General features: G+C 33.7%; 1 protein-coding gene and 1 non-coding gene across 3 annotated transcripts; one reads left to right on the top strand and one right to left on the bottom strand.

Moving 5' to 3' along the window:
- Positions 1-2,996: 2,996 nt before the first annotated feature.
- Positions 2,997-4,922, bottom strand: LOC115700416 (calcium uniporter protein 4, mitochondrial). Of its 2 annotated transcripts, XM_061105603.1 has the most exons (3): positions 4,653-4,732; positions 3,960-4,555; positions 2,997-3,799 (listed from the first exon to the last, which is right to left on the bottom strand). In XM_061105603.1, exons 2-3 carry the CDS (start codon positions 4,551-4,553, stop codon positions 3,353-3,355), a joined length of 1,041 nt encoding a protein of 346 aa, XP_060961586.1. In that variant the 5' UTR covers positions 4,554-4,555; positions 4,653-4,732; the 3' UTR covers positions 2,997-3,352. The 2 variants fall into 2 exon arrangements, with proteins under 2 accessions (XP_060961586.1, XP_030483825.2); XM_030627965.2 differs by having other exon boundaries at positions 3,960-4,922.
- Positions 4,923-19,653: 14,731 nt separating this feature from the next.
- LOC115703277 (small nucleolar RNA R71) lies at positions 19,654-19,760 on the top strand. Its single transcript, XR_004009054.1, has one exon. It is a non-coding gene; the product is annotated as a small nucleolar RNA R71 (small nucleolar RNA).
- The last annotated feature ends 945 nt before the right edge of the window (positions 19,761-20,705 follow it).

A 20,705-nucleotide genomic window follows, 5' to 3' on the forward strand; every position in this document is an offset into this window, starting at 1 on the left:
CACCCAGCGACCAGGTTGATAATTTGTCAATCTTGGCGCTTTCCAAGTATCAGATTGGTGATCCAACTTTTGCATCATCTTCTTCTTCATTAAAAATGGGTAAATAAGTACTTTCAAGGAAGAAACAACACTTCATGGGTGCCAGAACAACGCCCAGCGCCCAGGTTGACATTTCATCAGCCTGGGCCAATTTCGATGATGTTTCCTGAGAACTCTTCTAAGAATCTTCTCATTTTTCAGCAAAGATTGAGACTCAACTATTTTGGGGGACCGAACGGAACTTTTGAAGGGCCATAAAAGGGACCCAGTGCCTATGTTGACACTTAGCACTAGGCCCAGCGCCCATATTGACATATTGTCAACCTGGACTGTTTCCAATCAAGTTCTTGAAAAATTATTTCGGGTATTTTTTCTATCATAAAAAATAATGAAGATTTAAGAAAACTCAGGGAGAAAACCATAATCTTGAGACTTTGGAAACAGGGCGCCCAACGCCTAGGTTGACAATCACCTGGTGCGCTAGTTTTGATCACTCAAATACCAAATTTGATTCGAACATTGAATTCGAAATGGTCAAAAACAGGGTGAAAGATCTCGTTCTCAAGTTCTAGAACATTGGAAGTATCAAAACGACATCCCAAAAGCTCCGAATTGAGTACCCAACACCTAGGTTGACAAATGGCCTGGTGCCCTGGGTTCTGCTTATCCGATTTGATTCTGTTTCAACTGTTTGTCTAGTTTTTCACAATAACTAAGATCCATGAAGTCATAGAAGTCAAATTCACAATTTCACATTTCCCATTCCAACATGGAAAACTCACTTGGAAATAAAGAGTTTCTAGTCTCTCATTTCTGCAAAACATCTCCGAGAATCGGTAACCAACTTTACCAAAGCACAGAAACAGACTATGCGATGTCAAAATATCACTTAGGCATCATAAAATACAACATATGGAGGTTTTTTCACTTACCCAGCGTCCAAGTTGACGTCATATGTCAACTTGGGCACTGGGATGTCAACCTAGACACTGGATGTCAACTTGGGCGTTGGGTTGTGAACTGCCTTGAGTAAAACGACCATAACTCACTCAATATTAATTCGATTGATGCGATTCAACTTGAGTTTCAAAGTTAATTCAATGCTATATCAAGCAATGACTCACACTTCAATCGTAATTATGAAATTATAGACCTCAAAATTCACTCCAAGGGAGTTACGAAAAATAAGTTGCGAGTTACCCGCAGCGGGTCCCGCTTGGCTCCAAAAATTGATTATCAGCTTCAGAAGTTAATTTTGATCTTTGAATCATCATCTAGAGTAAAAATTTGCCAATTTATATATATATAGATATTTATATTTTGAATTTTTTTTCCTATTTTTGTGGATCTCCTTCACCTATAAAAGGACAGTTCCCTTAGCTCATTTTTCACATTCAGAAAACTATCCATAAGGTCAGAGCATCTTTCTCTAGAAATTAGAGTTTACATACTTAGTCTTTTTCTATATTACCATCTTATGAGAAATAAAAACTCAAAATAGACGTAGTTATATTACCATCGCGACATGAGGAGTGAGCTACTATAAATTTTGTGTGTCTCTCTAAATTATATGCTTACAATCATAATTCATTTTGCCAATCCAGCGAGCTGGTGTTTGCCACTTTTCAGCGTCAACAGTAAGTTTTAATTTTTGATTTGTGTGTTCAACTATGGACCTTTTTTCGAGGGAGAGTTGAGTTTTGTTTATGTGTTAAACTTTTGTTAAAATTAGCATTGTAAATTGGCGTGCTTTTCAGGAGGAGTTTATTTCTATGATTTTGCTATCTTCATTTTGTAGGTATTTGAAAATTAAAAAATATTTTGATTATCTAAAGTGCCAAAGGGGGAGATTGTTAGGTCTTTTTTTGAAATTTAGTTGTTAAAATATTATTTAATTTTTATTGTACTATTAAATTAATTTTAATGTGTTAATTTGGTGGCTTTGATTATTCTTTTTCTTTTACAAAACTTTTATTCACAACTGCGATTTTTGTTTAGAAAACTTGTCTTTCAAGAGAAGGAATTATTTTTATGGAAAACTGCCTATTTTTGGACAAATTGACTTTATCTTTCTCTAAAGATTAATTTTAGTTTTGCTATATATATATAACAAATTAAATAATCTTTGTTTGATAGGTATTGAAGATCGAATCATGATCTTGGTTCTTTTTTGAAAGTTTCTCGTTTGGTCATAATCTGCTTCTACAGAACACGAATTTGATGCTGCATATTAGGAATTTTTTAGGAAAGTTTTGTATAGCTTTAAAAATGTGTTTGTGGTTGTTTATGTTATATAAATAGGACCTAGAGAGCAGCCAAGCGTTTCTTATCTCTTCTAGTCTTATATTTTCATATCTACCTATTTGAGAAGAGTGTTTCATTTGTAAAAACCTAGAGTGTTCAACTAGATTTATGTTTTTTTATCATATTATTCATAGAATAGGTTGAAGAGAAGTTTTGAACAAGCCTGGGTCTTTGGGAGAAGACTTTTTCAAGTCTCATTTCGGGAAGAAGTAAACATATATCTTTAGGAGAACATTTGTTTAAGCCTTACTTCAGGAAAAAGTAAGCACACATCAATATGTAAAGAGAGTTTACTACTTGATGTGGTTCAGTGATCAAATTAGCAAGATGGATTACAAAGGGTTGCGGTAAATCATTAGAGGGAGTCTAAATTAATTTAAGTCAATTGCTTGTGTAATATTTAATACTTTACTAATTGATTTCATTGTTTGAGCGTGACTCTATGGGCTAAGAGTGTTTAAAAAAACTACTCGTACCACTTATAGTTTTTTTTGTATCAAGTTTTTAAATTTTGCACTATCTAAATTTGTTTTTGTTATGTTAATCCAGTAACAAATTTCCATTATGTTACTGTAAATCGTAACAGTTAGTATTTTTAATTAATGAAATTTAATAAATATAATAGTGTTTGTAAAAATAGAGTTTTTCAAATATTAATATAAAATATATAAATTTGTAAATTTTCCAAAAATAAAGTAGAAGAAGTCCAAACTCCATAATCCAGATTCCAGCCTAATAAGGGAAGGCCCTTCCATGTCAGATCACTCTAATAAAACTGAACTGTGACCCAAACTGAACTTAAACCGTCCATGACTCTAATGACCAAACTATATTTATACAATTTTTACAGTTATCTACATGAAACTTTTTCACCCACACCACACACTCCCATTTACCCAAAATTTTACTGCTCTACCTACATGTTCGTAGTACGTTATTCAACTGTTAACCGTCCCTCTACTCTTCTTTCAACGATGATTACAATTACATTTACAAATCCCATAAAGGCCTAAACAAGGCCATGATGAAACGACGTCGTCGTCGTTGATGGGTAAAACGCTTCTCGAAGCTTGTTGTACTTTTGTATATCAAAGCTATGGATCTCCATGAGCCGTTTTTGCCTGGAGAGAAAGCGGCGTTGGAAGTAGCCTTGGAAAGTTGGCTCCGTCGAGGTACGGAGAAAGAAGCCGTAGCCCAAAGCGAAATGGATCGATGTCACAAAGAAGCATATGGGCTCCATCACGTCCCAACTCAGCTCCCAAAAGGTTAGTCTCATGGCCGCAAGTGTTTGGGCCAGTACGAAGCCCAGCCCAATATAAAGCTCCCCACGGACCAATTCTCTTGCTTTCTGGTCGATCATCGATTTTTGTTTCTCCATTTCCTCCAGTACCTTTCTTCTTGGATCGTTTGGATTAGTCACTGCCTCACAAATTATGGCCTCCATAGATTTCGCCACCTAGATTATCCATAATAATAAAAAATTAATTAAAAAAACAAGATAAAATTGAAAATAATATATATATTTTTTTCCTGATTATTATACAATTCTCTATCACACTCACAAAAAAAAATTGGTGAAATGACGTAAATGACATTAAAAAAAAAATAATGTATACCTGTTCTGGGCGGAGGAAAACGACGTTTCCCAAAACGATGACGTTTCCAGTATCGTCTAGTGTCTTTGCGAACTCCGCTCCTTGATTTTCGTTCTCACAATCTTCAACGCAGATTCGAAAGAACTCAGAATAGGAAATCAAGTTCTCTGGGATTGCTCTGAGCTTCGATTTCAGCTTCTCCATTTGTGCAAGCCTTAGAATCTTCTTAGCGTCGTCTACCGATAAGCCGAAAATATCAGATTCATCATCGGCTCTGATGAGTTCTGGCGCAGGAGGACTGATCAGACAATCGAGTCGGATGCGATCGCTGCTAATAATGTCGCTTCCTCTGAGCTTCTCCCGGAGTTTTTCGCCGACCGGCAAGGACAGAAATTCCGGCAGCCGAGTGGCTGATTTGTCAGGAGCTCTCCGGTGAAAGAATCGCCGGAAAAATCCTTTCTCTGCTGAATCCGGCGAGGTTATATATTCCCGGTGGAATTTCGCGTTGCAGGCGTCGTTGATTGGAACGATCGTATTAATTGAAAGAGAGATTTCTGGAGTGATTAGTCTGCGACCGGTTAACAGACGCTTCGCTAGCATTTTCCGAAGCGCCATTACTGATGATAGAGAGAGAGAGAGAGTATTTGGTTTGAAGTTAGAACAATGGGAAAGAGTACTCATATATATATAAGGTCGGAGGTGAGAGGAACTTACTAACATAGAACAGAAGAATCTTCAAGGCTTACGCCTTTCTCCTTTATTGTCTTCTTTCTATTTTTATTTATTTTTATAATAACCTATAATTTATTTAATTATTTTTTTTTCGCGGTTGTTTTTGTTTTCTTGGAATTAAAATTGCATGGTATCTTTTGTGAGAAAAAAGAATCTACATTTTTTTTTTTAGAGAAGAGAATAAAAAAAAATTGTGTATATATAAATTATGGTATGTAACAGTGAGGAGTAAAAAAAAAATATAAAATAGTGTACTCCTAATTTGTTGTTACCTAATTATTACTATGAATCTAAGCACTATTTCATTCTTTTAAGAAAACAGTTGTTCTGAAGCGTCATCCATCATAGGGGATGCGTTCGAATATTTGTGGAAACAATTTAGAAGATATATAAATTTTAAAAAAGTCATTTTATTTACATTTTGCACATTAATTTTAACTTTCTTTATTTCTTTCTTTAACATTCAAAAATGTTATATAAAAATTATTTATTTATTATTTTTTACATATAGTTAAAAAAAAAAATGGGAGGCCATGGCACCCTCTCCCCCTGATTCCGTCATTGTTTATATTATATGTTCGAACTTTGAACATAGTCAATTTTTTTGACAAAATACTGAAGGCAGAGGACAATATTAATAATTAATTTGAGAATTACTTTATATATCATGATTTAATTTTTTTTATGAAGTTTATGGTTTGGATTTTCTTACTAATTTTTACGTGAGTTGCTATATAGATCTTGATTGCAATTTAGGTTGTTCATTTAGTTGCTAATTTTTGTAAAAATAAAAAAAAAAACTATTTTAAAAGTATAAAATAAAAAATCCCTTAATTAATAATAATAATATAAAACTCAAGTCAGTTGCACAAATTAGTAGGAAGAAAATTATTACAAACGAAGAGGGAGAAAAAAAAAACTTGATTCTCATCTGATATAAAAATTTGATAAATTGCATAAATTTATTCATATGAAGAAGAGAATCCAAATTCTTCTTTCTTCTAACGTCCACATACAGTCATTTATTTCTAGCAGCTTTTTCTAAATTCATGAACGATCATTTATTTCTTTTCTAGCCTAATGTTGAATTTTTCTTAAGTCATATTACATATAGTCATAAGGGGGACTCAATAAAGTTTCTTCTGTCTTGTCTTTTGACATGTTCGTCAATCTGATGTGTTAATTTGTTGGTAACGGTGTTGCTTGTTTAAGGCTTTTAGTAGTCAGATGATGAAAGAGCATGAGAAATTAATGAGCTGATTTACAAGTTGATGAAGAGGAAAGGGTGGGTTTATTGTTTCATCAAGAGGAGGGACTGGTTGATGATTTTGATGCACGTTGGTGTTTGGTGGGTAAACTATTGTCGAATAGGCCCGTTAATTTTGACACTTTCCAAAATGTAATGGCATCTCTATGGCAGTCAAGCAAGGGTATGTAAGTAAAGAAATTGAAAATTAGTACCTATTGCAATTTTTTCATGGGGCACATTGGTAGAGCTATAGAGGGTACTCTGCGGACATTCAATAAGATTTCACTAATTATAGAATGATTGAAAGAATGTGAGAATTCCAGTATTCGACCATTGACTACGATGGAAATATGGGTTCAGGTTCAAGATATACAAGTTGGGTTTAAGTCTGATCGAGCTTTAAAGGTTGTGGATGCTTATATTGGGAAGTATGTCTCATCATGTCCGAAAAACTTTCTTAGAATTTGGAGGGACTATTTTAGAGTTCGGGTATTCATAAATAAAAGCCTCTCAAGCGAAGAATGAGGATCTCTAAAACAAAGATGTAATGACCACATGTTATTAGAATATGGATTAGCAAAGGCAATTATCATTAATTATTGATATTTTTATAATTATGCATGGGTTTATTATTTTGTGAATTCTATTATTAAAAATGGGAAGTAGAGTTATAATTTCTCGATTCTGGAGATTTTATTAAACTCTAAAAGTATTATTTATGCTATATATAAATTATGCAATTTTTATGATTTTTGTTCGGCGACGTCAAAAAATACGATAGATGAACGTTAGAGTCACATAGGTAAGTCTAGAGCCTAATTCTTAGCAAGACAAACATAAGGAATATTTTGAATGCCGAGTTTGAGCGGGCTCACTATTTCTTAGTATGAAAGATCATGGGTATTTTAGTAATTTTCCTTTAGGGGATTCTGTGGCTTTCTCATAAGATAGCAGCTGGCCATATCTCTTTTATTTAGTTAAGTATGATGTTGAGTTTAATCAATTTAAAGAAAAATTAATTATTCAAAGGATAAACAAAATTTTATCTATCTTTTCCTTCTTTCTCTTTGAACCAAACTTGGACCAAGGGGTTTGCCGTTGAGTTCTTCATTTTAGCAGGATTCAAGGGCCTTTCTCTAGGTGAAAGATTCAGTATTAGCTTGAGGGCATTCATCCAGCACAAGATTTTCCATTCAGGTCGACCAACTCACTTAAATTCAAAAATGAGGTAAGAATAGCATATGACATATTATATATGTGAATGTATGTATGTGTGATATATATGCATGCTTATTGTTTTTTATATACTACCAACACTAGTACGGTGTACTGAGTGCATTGGTATAGTGTACGATATGTAAAGAGTACATTACGGTGTTACCAGCACTCGTACGGACAGGTACAGAATGTGTGTGGTACAACACTTAGCTGTACTCAGGGTATGAAACAAACCCTACCGACACTCGTACAGTAGCAGTACGTAGTGTATGTGGTACAGTGGTTGTACCCTAGTAAAGAACGTTCTTACTTATCTGTTAAGCCTTGTAGATAGGTGTATGGACGCCTAGATACAAGTCGATATTATATTATTTGTTATATGCTTTTCTTACTGAGTCTGTTGACTCACAATTGCTACTACCATTTGTAGGTAAAGAAAAGGCGAAGGCTGAACAAGATTGAGCTCTGGGCTTGGATGGTGGTTGTACATGTTACGACGACGCGAACTGGAGTGTTCGGTCTTGAGACATCTTGGATAGTATTTTATAGTCACTGTGCGACATGTATATGAAAGTATTTTTTAAACATTTGTAAAAGTTTAATTCGGGATCCCAACTATGTAAATATATATAAGTTTATAATGTTTAATAATTTTAGTCAAGGTTTTAATTAAACACGATTTTCGAAGAAAACCCTTGATTAGCAAGGTAGTATGTTAATTGAAAAATCACTATAGTGCCTAAGTATCAAGGCATTACAAAGGAAGAATGGTTCTGGGTAAACTTTAAATATGAGAGAGCGCCAGCCTTTTGCTTTATATGTGGTGTCATTGGGCATCCTGAAAGGTTCTGTCATAGATTGTTTGATGAGCCATTGGAGACCATTGCTAAGCCATATGGTATGTTGAAATTAGAGGGCTATCATTTGTTTCATGCTACTGGTTTTTATGGAACCATATAGGAGTCTTAGAAGAAATTCCTGGATATTTATTAGGCAACTAGCAAAAGAGTCTTCATTACATTAGTGTTTACTAGGTGATTTGAATAAAACCCTTCATCATAGTGATAAGAGGGGAGGGCATCCCTATCCCAATTAGCTTCTCTCAAGGTTCCAAGATGTTGTTTCGGACTATAATCTTATTAATATGGAGCCGGTGGGGCATCCATATACGTGGGAAAAGGGTAAGGACATTATTCAATGGGTTGAAGTTTAGGTCGGGCTCTTATTACTTAAGCTTGGAATTTCTTGTTTCCTGCAGCAAGGTTAGAGAACTTAGAAATTTCTATTTTTAAACATTATCCAATTTGCGTGAATCTTGCTATTTCCAAGCTTGTAATTTTTTTCAAGAAGTTTTGTTTTGAAAATGTGTGAGTTCGTGAGCCTATGTGTCGTTAGATTGTAAAAGATAATTGGGAACTGCTTGATGCTAGTCCCTTGCATATGACGATTAAATGTTGCAACAATGCTTTGGCAGAGTGAGAAAGAGATATAATTGGTAATCTCAAAGGAAGGATTCGTAACTGCAATAAGATTCTAAAGCTATTAAAAAGTCAGAGGGATGCGAGGTCTATCGAGAAATATAAGGAGGTTGAATATTAGTTGTTTCAAATTCTTACTTATAAAGAGATTTTCTATAGACAACGCTCTAAGCAATTATGGTTACAGGCAGGGGATCAAAATACAAAATATTTCCATGCTTGTGCTAGTACTCGAAAGAAAAATAATCAAATACTGAGATTGAAGAATGGTGATGGATTGGGATAATGAGTTTGAGAGAGGTAATAGAGGTTTATTTCAAAGATTTGTTTGTGGCTTCTAACACGGACTGGCAGAGGGTCACAAAATGTGTTCAAGACGGTATCTCAGAAGTTAAAATTTGGGTTTATTAGCCTCGATTGATGATGCTGAAGTTAGGACGATTTGTTCCAAATGCACCCTGACAAATCACCCGGGCCTAATGGATTCAATTCAGGTTTTTACCAAAAATTTTGGAATATTGTTGGCAAAGATGTGAGTCAGTTTGTACAATATTTTTTAACTTTTGGTAAGTTCCATGACCATTTAATGGACACTAATATTGTGATTTATTCCAAAAAAATACAGACCCAAAAGTATGAGTGATTTGCGACCTATTTCTCTATGTAATGTGATTTATAAAATTGTTTCTAAGGTTTTAGAAAATATATTGAAAGGGGTACTTCCTAGCATCATCTCTAAAACTCAAAGTGCATTCTTACTGAGGTGTCTTATTACAGATAACATCTTAGTTTCATTTGAAATTGTGCATTATTTGAAAAGGAAGCATTCATGTAAGGATGGTTTTATGGCTTTTAAGTTGGATATGAACAAGGCATATAATAGGATCGAGTGGGTTATTTTTTAAATGCTATATTGAGGAAGATGGGATTCTATTAGTACTGGATAAGGTTGATTATGATGTGTGTTAGCTCGATCTCGTACAAAATTGTGGCTAGGGGTCAAGAGATTGGGCTAATTGTTCCTACGAGAGGTTTAAGACAAGGTGATCCACTCTCACCTTATCTTTTTATCTTGTGCGTGAAGGATTTTTTAGCTTTGATAAAAACTTATGAGAGATTGGGCAAGATTCGTGGCTGCAAAGTTGCAAGGGGAGCTTCGTTGGTTCTCACACATGCTTTTTTACAGATGATAGATATGTATAATGTATGGCTTCAGAGGAAGGGGCTACCATGTGATGGAGCTATTGCAGTGTTTTCAATTAACATCTGGTCAGCAAGTTAATTTGCAAAATTCATCAATTTTCTTTAGTGCAAATACTGCTAATGATGCTCGGTTGAGAGTATGTTCAATTCTAGACATCTTTCATGGTGAAGCCAATCATTCTCACACAAAACTTTTTCCTATTAAGTCATATGCAGGATAATACCATGCATATCACAGGCTTAAACCTTGTAATTTCTAGCTATGACTCTCTTTGAATGTTACAATGGTGAGAATTGATGCATTACAGATTCTGAACAAGCGAGATGAGAAAATAGACTAAGTGTCCAATGAATAGGATATGGCATGAGAGAGAGGGAGTAATAGAGCTACAGAGCTTAAGAGATTAGAATTCAGGTCCCCTTTCTAAGTGCTTAAGATCCTTATATATTTTTAGGGCTTACAAAATATCAATATTCAAATAAGTAAGTATCCCTTCAAAATAAGAAACACAACACTTTTATCATATATTTAAGTTACAAAAATAACTAAGTAATATCCTTGAAAGATAGGTAAATAATTTGAGGTTAAATTCCTTACTTTGTGGGTTGTTGGAGTTGTCCTATAATTGAAACCAAGTTGTGAATCGTCCAGAAAGATGGTCGTGGACCTCACCATTCAATTGGACTCCCCCTTTGATGCTTTTTGTCTGTGCTGGTTGGCCTTCCCTTTTCTTAGGACATGGCTGGCACATAAGCTTCATTGGCCAGCTAGGTATGGTTCGGCCAGACCCTCTTCGCTGGCCATTTCCTACAATTCAGTCGTGCCTGAGTATTTGACACCCTTGTTAATTGACGTGTTGTCCAAGGTGACCTTGCTCATTCTATTGATAGGTTGTATTCCACGTGGCCTCAGTTTTGCCTATGTTGACATGCCATGTCAAGAGGTCAAAAATTGGGATAACACCCCACTTTGCTTTCGGACCAATTTTGTTAAGGCAACTATCTACTGTTCCAACCTTTTAGTGTCACTTCCCGAGAGATCCCTCTCACTGACCTTGTCGTTCAAGTGGTACCTGAGCTCATTACCACAAGGCCTCGCCTTCTCACTTTTTTATTTCTTGTACTTGGCGTCTAAACACCTTTTGAGATCCACTGTGGACCGACTGTTGTCGGAGTACTGTCCCCCTGCCCCACCATCTTGGTTTACTAAATCACATGGACAGTTTTCCTTCCCTTGGGCTTAGGTACTTTCACACCAAGCCTTTTTGGCGTCATAGGACCTTTCTAGGTAGAAGAGCGCCCGAGCCTGGAGGTGTTGGCTGCCTTCTGTGCTTGAGAAGGCCTGTTGGCCTGATTTGCATTTTTCTGATGAGGCTGAGGAGCATGAAAGTTCTTAGGGTCACTTACTTTTTCCTTCTCCCTTGTCCTGTGGAGGAGCAGAGGTTCCAATATCACTAGGGTTTTCCTTTATATTTGCTCAAACACACTCCACTGAAGGGTCATTGTCAGAATCTTCCCCGTCCAAATCTCCAAAGAAGGCTCAAAGGCGAGCCATCATCTTCTCCATCTTTTGAGAAAATCTCTCTTAACGGGCTAGCTTCTATCTAGTCTCAAGAAACTCATTATGCACTCAAACCACCTCAAGATCTTGCTCATAATGGTAGCCGTCTTTATAATATCCATGTTTGACATAATCTTCATCGTCTTCTTCCCCTTCTTTATTCTCAGCATGCTTGTCATCGTCGACATGGTCATGCTAGTTCTCTAGATCGTCCTCTTGATCATTCATATTGGACGTATTCTCGCCCCTTGCACTGCTCGACTGGGTGTGCTCTGGCGAGAGGGGGTTTACTTCCTCCATGACCGTCTCGAGGCCACCTTGAAGAGTCTTTTTAGGAACTATTTTTTGTGTGAACACCATGGCAGCAGCAGTGGTTTATGTCTTTCTTCAGATCTCAATGAAAGTACAAAAATATTTACCGATATTTTCAGAAACTAAATATTTAGGAGCTAAAGAAATAGTAACTTGCAAAAATAAAGAGATGAAGAATTTTACGTAGTTCGGGTATAAATAAATCTTAGTCCACGAGTCAGTCTATTAGCCTCTAAGGGCGGTATTGATGTGTTTATAATATTTTTGCGGGATACCCTAACTCAAACTTAGAGTAATACTGGCAGAGTTTTAGCTATGTGAGATGTGATGCCCACTTCGTATGAGAATCGAGGGGTATTTATAGACTAAGCAGCGGGTATGGACATGCCCATAATTTTCCTAAGGTAACTGCTCAAATATCACTTTTGGGGTAAATTACATAAAGCTGACTGAATGATCCCATGAGAAATATTATGCCCGTGCGTGCAACAACTGGATAATAGGGACCACTTCGTACCATCGGGATACGAGGCGTGCAAATATTTAATCTTTAAAAGTAGAGGTCACATGTTGCTCAAAATACACTCCTTTACAAATGGGAGTGTGTAATATCTGCCTGGCAAAAAGGTGGTGGTGGTATGCGTACTACCATACTTAGATGTAGGAAACAAGATCTGATCTTCGTCAGAAAAAGCATAACCGACACTTTGGTGACCTAGCATGTATAAAAGGTCAACATTCGCGACAACTTAGGATGGTAGATGTCTGTGTTAAACCATTCGAGTATGATCTCGGTGAGCTTCCGTTCTTAAACCCTCCGGGTCAGGAAGAAGTATTTCACCTTCCACGTCTAGGAGGTTAAAGCTAGTATGAGTAGGCTTTCGTGTATCCTTCCTTCTTGAATATTTCCCAATTCCAGGAAGCCTCTCCATGACAGGGTAGGATCAAAGGACTCAAATAGGAAAGTATTACGTTATTCTCTCTCATTAAATGTCACGTTTTATACTTCGTAAAAATGTAAATAACAATGATAGTAATATTTTTTTAGAATATAAATTTATAAGTGAAAAGTGATCATTTGCATTATGACTGCTAATTTTTTTTTTTTATTTTTAAGCTTCATATTCTATAGAAATTAAGCTTATCACATTTACATATCCAGGCACAGGCACGCATGAATTTCTGTTTACAGCAAGCTTTTTTATATGCTACGTTATAAATGAAATAAAATAAATAAATAAATAAAATAATTATGTATTCTCATATGAATAGCATATTCATCTGGCATCTTCTCCATTATATACATTGCATATTAAATTTTTCGATCTACATATACTTTTACAATGTATTTCCATGCATGGACCATGCATGCTGATGCATAAAGTACTGTTGGGTAAGTTTGGTCAAATATGTATCAAATCATGTGGTCGATAGGTGTGTCAATATATATATATACTATTGGAAAACACCCTATTATATATATAAATAAAATAATGAGTGAGCCATAAATTTTACAAAATTAATTAAGAGAGTGATTCCATGAGAAGTAGAATTAATTGAATAAGGAACATGAGATGAGAATAGAATCTAATAGAAGCAGTAATAAGAAGACATCATGAACCCGAGAAATAGGAGTATATATAATTGATTTGATAACCCCATAATAAAAATAAAATCCATCCACCGAACAAGACAAGAATATTATCTAATTTAGAATTCCTACAATTTGGGAAGCCAGAGAATCATATATTACGTATGTATTAGGCTGTTGTTGTTGTTGTTGGATTCCATTTAATTGTGTATGTATTACTTCTTAGCCTTGTGTTTCATACACTACAAACTCTAGTGCGGAGTCTACTATACGCCCACTCTCACACGTGCTTCTCTCTCGTACACCCAATTAATCTATGTTAGGGCCTCAATTTATTTTTTTATATATCTGGGGTAAATAAATACCTTTTAGTTAAACCAATAATATAGTACTTAAGTATAATTACTAAAACTACGATATGCATAATTAATGACATATATATATATATATTAAATTTTATATATATTTGAATTCTCTATATAAAACGAAAGAAAAAACTAGATTTGTTTAATGGAAAATTAAGAAATTATAATCAACTGTGTTATCATGTGATGTGCGAAAAACTGAGGAATTGAATCATTATATATAGACATTGAAAGACATTCTAAATTTATTAGGTATCAAAAAAAAAATTATTTGGTAATGAGTGTGCCGCAGCCTTGCAAGAACATTCCCATTATTAGGAATATTAAATAATAAAAAAAAAATCTTTGTTATATTTTAAATGATTGAAATGTAGATGATTATTTCATTTAAAAATAAGAGGAAAAACTATTTAAAATTTAAGGTTAAAAAGAGAAAAAATTAATAAATTTTTTAAGCATGTTAGTTTTTTTTTTAGGAAATATTCCTCTTAACTAAACATACTTCAAGAGAGCTGGCCAACCAAAGTTATTTAATTAGATCTAGACTAGAGCTGTAGTTTTCATTAATTAGATGCTTCCATAAGTTGATTTTTATATTATAAGAAAATATATTGCAACGTAAGTCCACTATATATAGTATAAGGATTAATGGTGTAGCCATTTCGGTAACAAAACTTGCTTTTCTCCAACGAGGTCCACTGAGACCCACTAGCCACGCTTTAAATTCCTAGTTCCTTATCGAATAGATATATATCATATTCGGGCCATTAGTTAAGTGAAATGCTAAAGGGTATGAGTGTGTCTAGCACTTTCCTACATATCAATATCGTTATTAGTCTAACTAAGTATCGAGTCTCATATAATTTAATATAATATACCTTTTAGGGAGTATCGTTAACCAATCACAACGTGACATATTGAGGCACCACTGATACCTCATAGCAATGCTCATTAGTTAATTACACACACGCACGAACACAAAACACATTAATATTTATATATATAATAATGACGTTATTGTATTATTTTGTTACGATTGTTATATACCAGAGCCAGAAATAATGAATTGCACCTGTAAATGTAATTAGAGAATTTAACAGCCCTTACAACCAAATATATAAATGAGGATGATTTATTGGTCTGTTTTCATGGGCGAAACATTATTAATAAATATTCTGTGCAGGTAAGGGCGGCAACAGTGACGGAGGGAGTCATTGAGTTAGGGCTGTAGCCCTCCTAGCTCAAACAAAATTTACTACTTTATATATGTTCGGTAAAATTAATACGTAAGTATACGTAATAAAATATAGTATCGTTCTCACAATAATTAATTATTAATTACTAATTGATTAATTTTTTATTTTTATTTGATTAATAAAAGTATTAGAGAATATTAAGTAACACAAAATAAATAATTAATATTTAAAAATAACAATAATAAAAATAAGGATTATTATGATCCCAACTATCCTTTATTTTATTTTTTGATGTAATTACTTAATTTTTTTCTTCCTATTCAATTGAAAAGTTGAATTATATTGTTTATAATCTAGTTAAGACTTACAAACTCAACCTATATGAAAACTCTCAGGATTACTATGGTAAAATTTAATCAAAAGAAAATATTAGGCAAAGTAATTCATAAAATCATACAAATAATTTAGATACTTTCGTCCTAAGTCAATTTGCATCCATAAATCAAATCATATTCAAATCTCACTTTTTCAAATTTTGATTCAAATTCATAGATAACAATTAAAGGTGATCAGTCAATAATTGTAAAGTTAAATTAGATTGCATGGAATTTAAATAAGATAAGAAGATGAAATTGAATAAGGACATTAATCCATAAAAAAAACTCAAGTGCTTCACATGATAATTCTTAAAAAAATTAGCTATTAAAAGTATTCTAAAACAATAGAAATTATATTAAAAACATAAAAGATAAAAATAGAGAAAATAGAACAATGTTTGGAGTCCTTCAATGGTGTCTTCTGCTCCAAGTTGTCCTTCTATGTTCCAAATTGGTCTCTAAGCTCGAATGATAAAGAAAACCTAGCTCCAACTCGTTTTATAGACAAAATTTGGGAAGTTTCCCCTTTTTCTTTCGCAAGAACCGCGACATTTGATAGAGAGTTGCGACTCTCTCATTTTTCTGATTTTTTGTTGTGATGACTGATAGTATTTAGATTATAACTCTCTTGATATAACTCAAAATTGGACAATTCAAGTTGTTTTGGAAAGCTGAAAGAGAGATATAGAGCTTTTATTCAAAAAGTTTTTCCTAAAAGTGAATGGATCATAGTCAAACATTCGCTTTAAGCTTAAGACTTTATTTTTGATCACAAACGAAACGTGTTGAACATTTAAAAATTTAGAATTTTTCACCCATTGTATCTTACAACTCCAAAATTCATGCTAAATTCATAAAATTCATATTATTTAGCATATTTTCTCTCATTTTAACCCACATGATATATTTGACCATTAAAACTTGAAACAAAAAGAAAACAAATGTAAACATGAACCAAAACAAATGAAAACTACTAAAACACATACTAAAATAGACTGTAAAAATGTATAAAAATAAACCTAACAAATTTCTTTAAACTTAACATTTACTTGCCCTCGAGTAAAGACCAAGTTAAACTAACGAACAAAAAAAAAAAATAAACAAACAATGAACACACAAAGTAAGCCACCATTGCCATATACTACATCCCCTTCCTCTGAAATCTCAATTGCAATTTTTAACTAAATTTTCAGCTCAACTGCCTCAAAGTTCAACATTAAAGCTCAATTAGAGAAATAAATAATAAATGACCCCAATATTTTGACTCCACCATACATGTTCATTTCATAGCAAACAATTCCACAAACCAATTTTTCAATATGCTTACATTATTTAACCTTCTCCACTAATGTCAACAACAAATGTTTTGAAGTCAAAAGGACTTTAACAAGTTATAACGTTATGATAAAGGTTGATAAAAATGTCATTTATGCTCAACCATACCATAAGCTTTTTACATTTCAAAAACTTCAATTTCATTTCAAAATTATCCCCAATCCCCACTTAATAATGCAATACAAGAGAGAGAATTTTTATTTCTTTTTACTTTGCTTTGTAATCCATATGAAGAATTATTTTCTATATATTTTTTTTGTTTCTTTTGTTTCTTCTTAATTTTTTCTTTTAGGTAATTAAAGAAAATAATTGCAACATATTAAAACAAAAATTCTCTCTCATTTTTTTTTGACGCGGTGAACAAAGTCACACATGATTAAACAATGCAGCAAACCACAATCGGCCATGGAACCTCCTCGAACAAGGATAGCTCATCGTAATTTCTTTTTAAGCCTCCTCAAAATACAATATCCAATTGTAATTTCTTCCAAACTTATATGAAACTCATGGTATAGTCAGGACAAAGAAAAGTAATACATGAGTCAATTTCTCTTTACTTTTTTTAGCTCAAAAAGTGTGTAACAAAAAGAACAATCAATTTAATGTTCAAAAGGGGTAAGCTAAGAATAATCACAAAATATGTTAGTTTGAAAGATACAAACGTTCCAAAGAAATTGCCTAAATTATTTTTCAAAGCATAAGTCATCAATAATTTCGCTTCAAAGGCCAAACAATGCAAGTTCTATCAAATTCAAACTATCATACCACCAACCCTAATCAAGTATATATAATAAAATCTAACATATTTTATTTACGAAACATATTAAAACTTTCCCACACAAAACCTTTCAATTAAACTCTAACACTATTAAAGCACACAGTTATTAGCGATTTCTTTTTCATAAGTAAAGCAATTTAATATAGACAAAAACAATGACTTAACAACTTAAAAACAAACATTAACACAAACAACAAAACAACACAAAAAAACTAACTAAAAATTATAAGTCCATCCCCCAAACTAAAAATTCACATTGTTCCCAGTGTGACAACAAGAACAAAGAGAGAGAACTTACCTCAAGCCACATAAGTACGGCAGTGGATGGTATGACGGTAAGATCTTTCAATATGTTAAACCCTCAAAGTAGTGTCGCCGCTCTACCTTCTTTCTCAATTGTTTTTTTTTAAACGTATTTCACAATTCAAGAGATTCAATTACAAAGAAATAACTTTAAAAATTAAAACTAAAGTAAAAATAAATATTAAGGAATCCAACAATCAAAAATAAATTCAAACTGAAAATAACATTAGGTTGTCTCCCAAAAGCGCTTACTTTAACGTCTTTAGCTAGACACTCAATCATTTTTATAGCTCAACTCGGGTCAAGTCCACCACGTACATTGTTAAGAGCCATATAATGTCACAAGAAGAAGCTCGTCTTGTACCATTGGAAACTTTAAAATTATCCCTAATATCATCAAAGCCTTCAAGTTTTCCACAGAACAATGACTTCATATGACGCCGAAAAAAATGAGATCGTTTCTTGGTCTTCTTCTTTCTCCTTTTTAATCTTAGACCATCATCCACTACTTAAATTCTACAACAAGTGGGAATATCAGTTGTTGCAAAAACATTAAATGTTACATCTTCTTTTTGCACCTACAACTTCAATTCTTCCTTTTGTACATCAATCATCGCTCTCCCTGTGGCTAAGAATGGCCTCCCTAGTATAATTGGGATATTTGCATCTTCCTTCATGTCAAGAATAATGAAATCAACAAGAAATATGAATTTACCAACCTTTACTAGAACCTCCTCAATCACTCCCCTAGGATGCTTAACAGAGCAATCCGCCATTTGTAAGGAGATAGTTGTAGCGCAAGCTTCTTCCACTTTCAGCTTTCGAAAAACTAATAGAGGAATTAAATTTATACTAGCCCCCAATAACACAAGGCCTTTGTTTTAGCTAAGCCTCATATAGAGCATGGAATATTAAAACTACCCAGATCTTTGAGCTTTGGATGTAATTTTTTTTTGCAAGATAGCATTGCATTCCTTAGTAAGTGCTATAGTCTCATATTCCTCCAATCTCCTTTTCTTTGATAAGATTTCCTTCATAAACTTCACATAACTTAGCATTTGTTCAATTGCCTTGGCAAAAGATATGTTAATGCGAAGCTTTCAAAAAAATATCAAGAAACTTTAAAAACTGCTTGTCAAGTGTCTTCTTTTAAAGTCGTTGAGGATATGGAATCTTGATGTGGTACTCACAACTAATCTATGGCTGTTTTTTCTCAAGGTTCTCAGTAACCTTGTCTTCCACTAAACTATCATTCTGAACCTCAATCTTTGGTACAAGAATAGGTTTCTTTATAGGTTCTCTTAACTCTTTACCACTATTTAGAGTGATTGCACTGCAATTTTCTTTAAGATTTACCTCTGTATTCCTTGATAAATTTCCTTGAGGTCTCTTATGAAGCATATTAGTCAATTGCCCCATTTGTGTATCAAAATTTCTGATGGATGCTCTTGTCTCAGTCATAAACTAAGTTTGGTGAAAATAAGCAAAGCACATAGTAGATCAATTGTTGGAGCAGGCGGAGCTTCTGGATTTTGTTGCTAAGAAGTAGAAGCTTAGTTTTGATTCTGAAATTGAGGCTACTGCCCCTGATTATTTATCCATTCATTGTTGAATTGCCTCTAAAAATAGGCTATGGCTTGAACTTGAGTAGGATTCATAAGAATATTATTAGTTGATGTGCATTTATCAAAAGTATGAGGACCTCAACTCATTTCACAACCAGTTTGAGCTTGGATAACGTTAATAGCTACGGTTGTTTGCGCAACTTTTTAAGTGAGAGTAGCAACCTGAGCAGTCAAAGCGAAAATCACATCTAATTCATACATTTCAGTTATTTTCTTCTTCCCAGATGCTCTCTCATCAGACCACTGATGATTATTCATATCTTCTAAAAGTTCATAGGCTCCAGTTGCGCTCTTACTCATGAATGTGCCTCCAGAAGCAACATCAATAATTAATAGTTCTAGTTGTGGGACACAAACTATTATAAAAATTTTAAATTAACATCCACTTCTCAATGCAATGGCTTGGATATTTTCTCAACAGTTCCTTAAATCGCTCCCAAGCCTCATATAGAGATTCTCCATCATTCTAGCAAAAATTATTAATTTCTCCCCTCAGTTTAGCAGCATTAGATGGAGGGAAAAGTTTAGACAAAATTTTTTGAGCCAAATCTTCCCAAGTAACAATAGAATTCAGTTGAAAGGAACTAAGACAACTTTTTGCTCTTTTCCTAAAAGAAAATGGGAAAGGCCTAAGTTAATTACATCATGACTCACTCCTTTGTATTTAAAAGTACCACAAAGCCACAGAAAATTAGACAGATGAGAGTGAGGATCTTCAGTCGACAATCCACCAAACTGAAAAGAAGAATGCACCATTTGTAAAATAGTTGGCTTAATTTTAAAGTTATTGGCTTCAACTGCTGGTGAACTTCTACAGTTTTGTAACCTCGTCAGAGTGGGCAGTACATAGTCTCTTAGGCTCCTCTCAACATTATTCTGAGCTTGACCCCCTTGTACAACTACAGGAATGAGATCATTCCTATAATCCCCATCATTTTGTGCCATCACCATAGACTTCTGCATTTTCCTCTTGTTCTTTCAATTTTGCTTACAAGACTTCTCAGTCTTAGGATTCAAAGACGCAAGATTGTTAGCTCCTCTTTTGCTACACATATAAAAATTCACTTAAGATAGGCAAAAGGAGCAACTAAACAAGTTAGAGACAAGAGCAAAAGAAATCAAATTAGAATAAAAATTAATTAGACTGATATTGATAATTTTTCAATCTCCAGCAATAGCGTCCAAAACTTGTTCGGTAAAATTGATACACAAGTATACACAATCGAACTAAGTAATAATAATAAAATAGAGTATCATTCCTGCGATCATTGATTATCAACTACCAATTAGTTAATTCTCTTCTTTGTGTATAATTAATAAAAATATTGGAGAAAAGTAAATAACACAAAACAAATAATTAAAATTTAAGAAATAACAATGATAAAATTAAGAATTATTATGATCCCCAATTATCCTTTATTTTATTTCTTAATGCAATTATCCA

The sequence above is a fragment of the Cannabis sativa genome, chromosome X (genome assembly GCF_029168945.1).
Source record: "Cannabis sativa cultivar Pink pepper isolate KNU-18-1 chromosome X, ASM2916894v1, whole genome shotgun sequence".
NCBI lineage: Eukaryota > Viridiplantae > Streptophyta > Magnoliopsida > Rosales > Cannabaceae > Cannabis > Cannabis sativa.

Coding starts and splice junctions, on each gene's coding strand:
- LOC115700416 (XM_030627965.2), bottom strand. CDS start 4,658: ATGTTAGTAAGTTCCTCTCACCTCCGACCTTATATATATATGAGTACT. Junction 3,800..3,959: donor TTTTCCTCCGCCCAGAACAG/GTATACATTATT, acceptor TGGATAATCTAG/GTGGCGAAATCTATGGAGGC.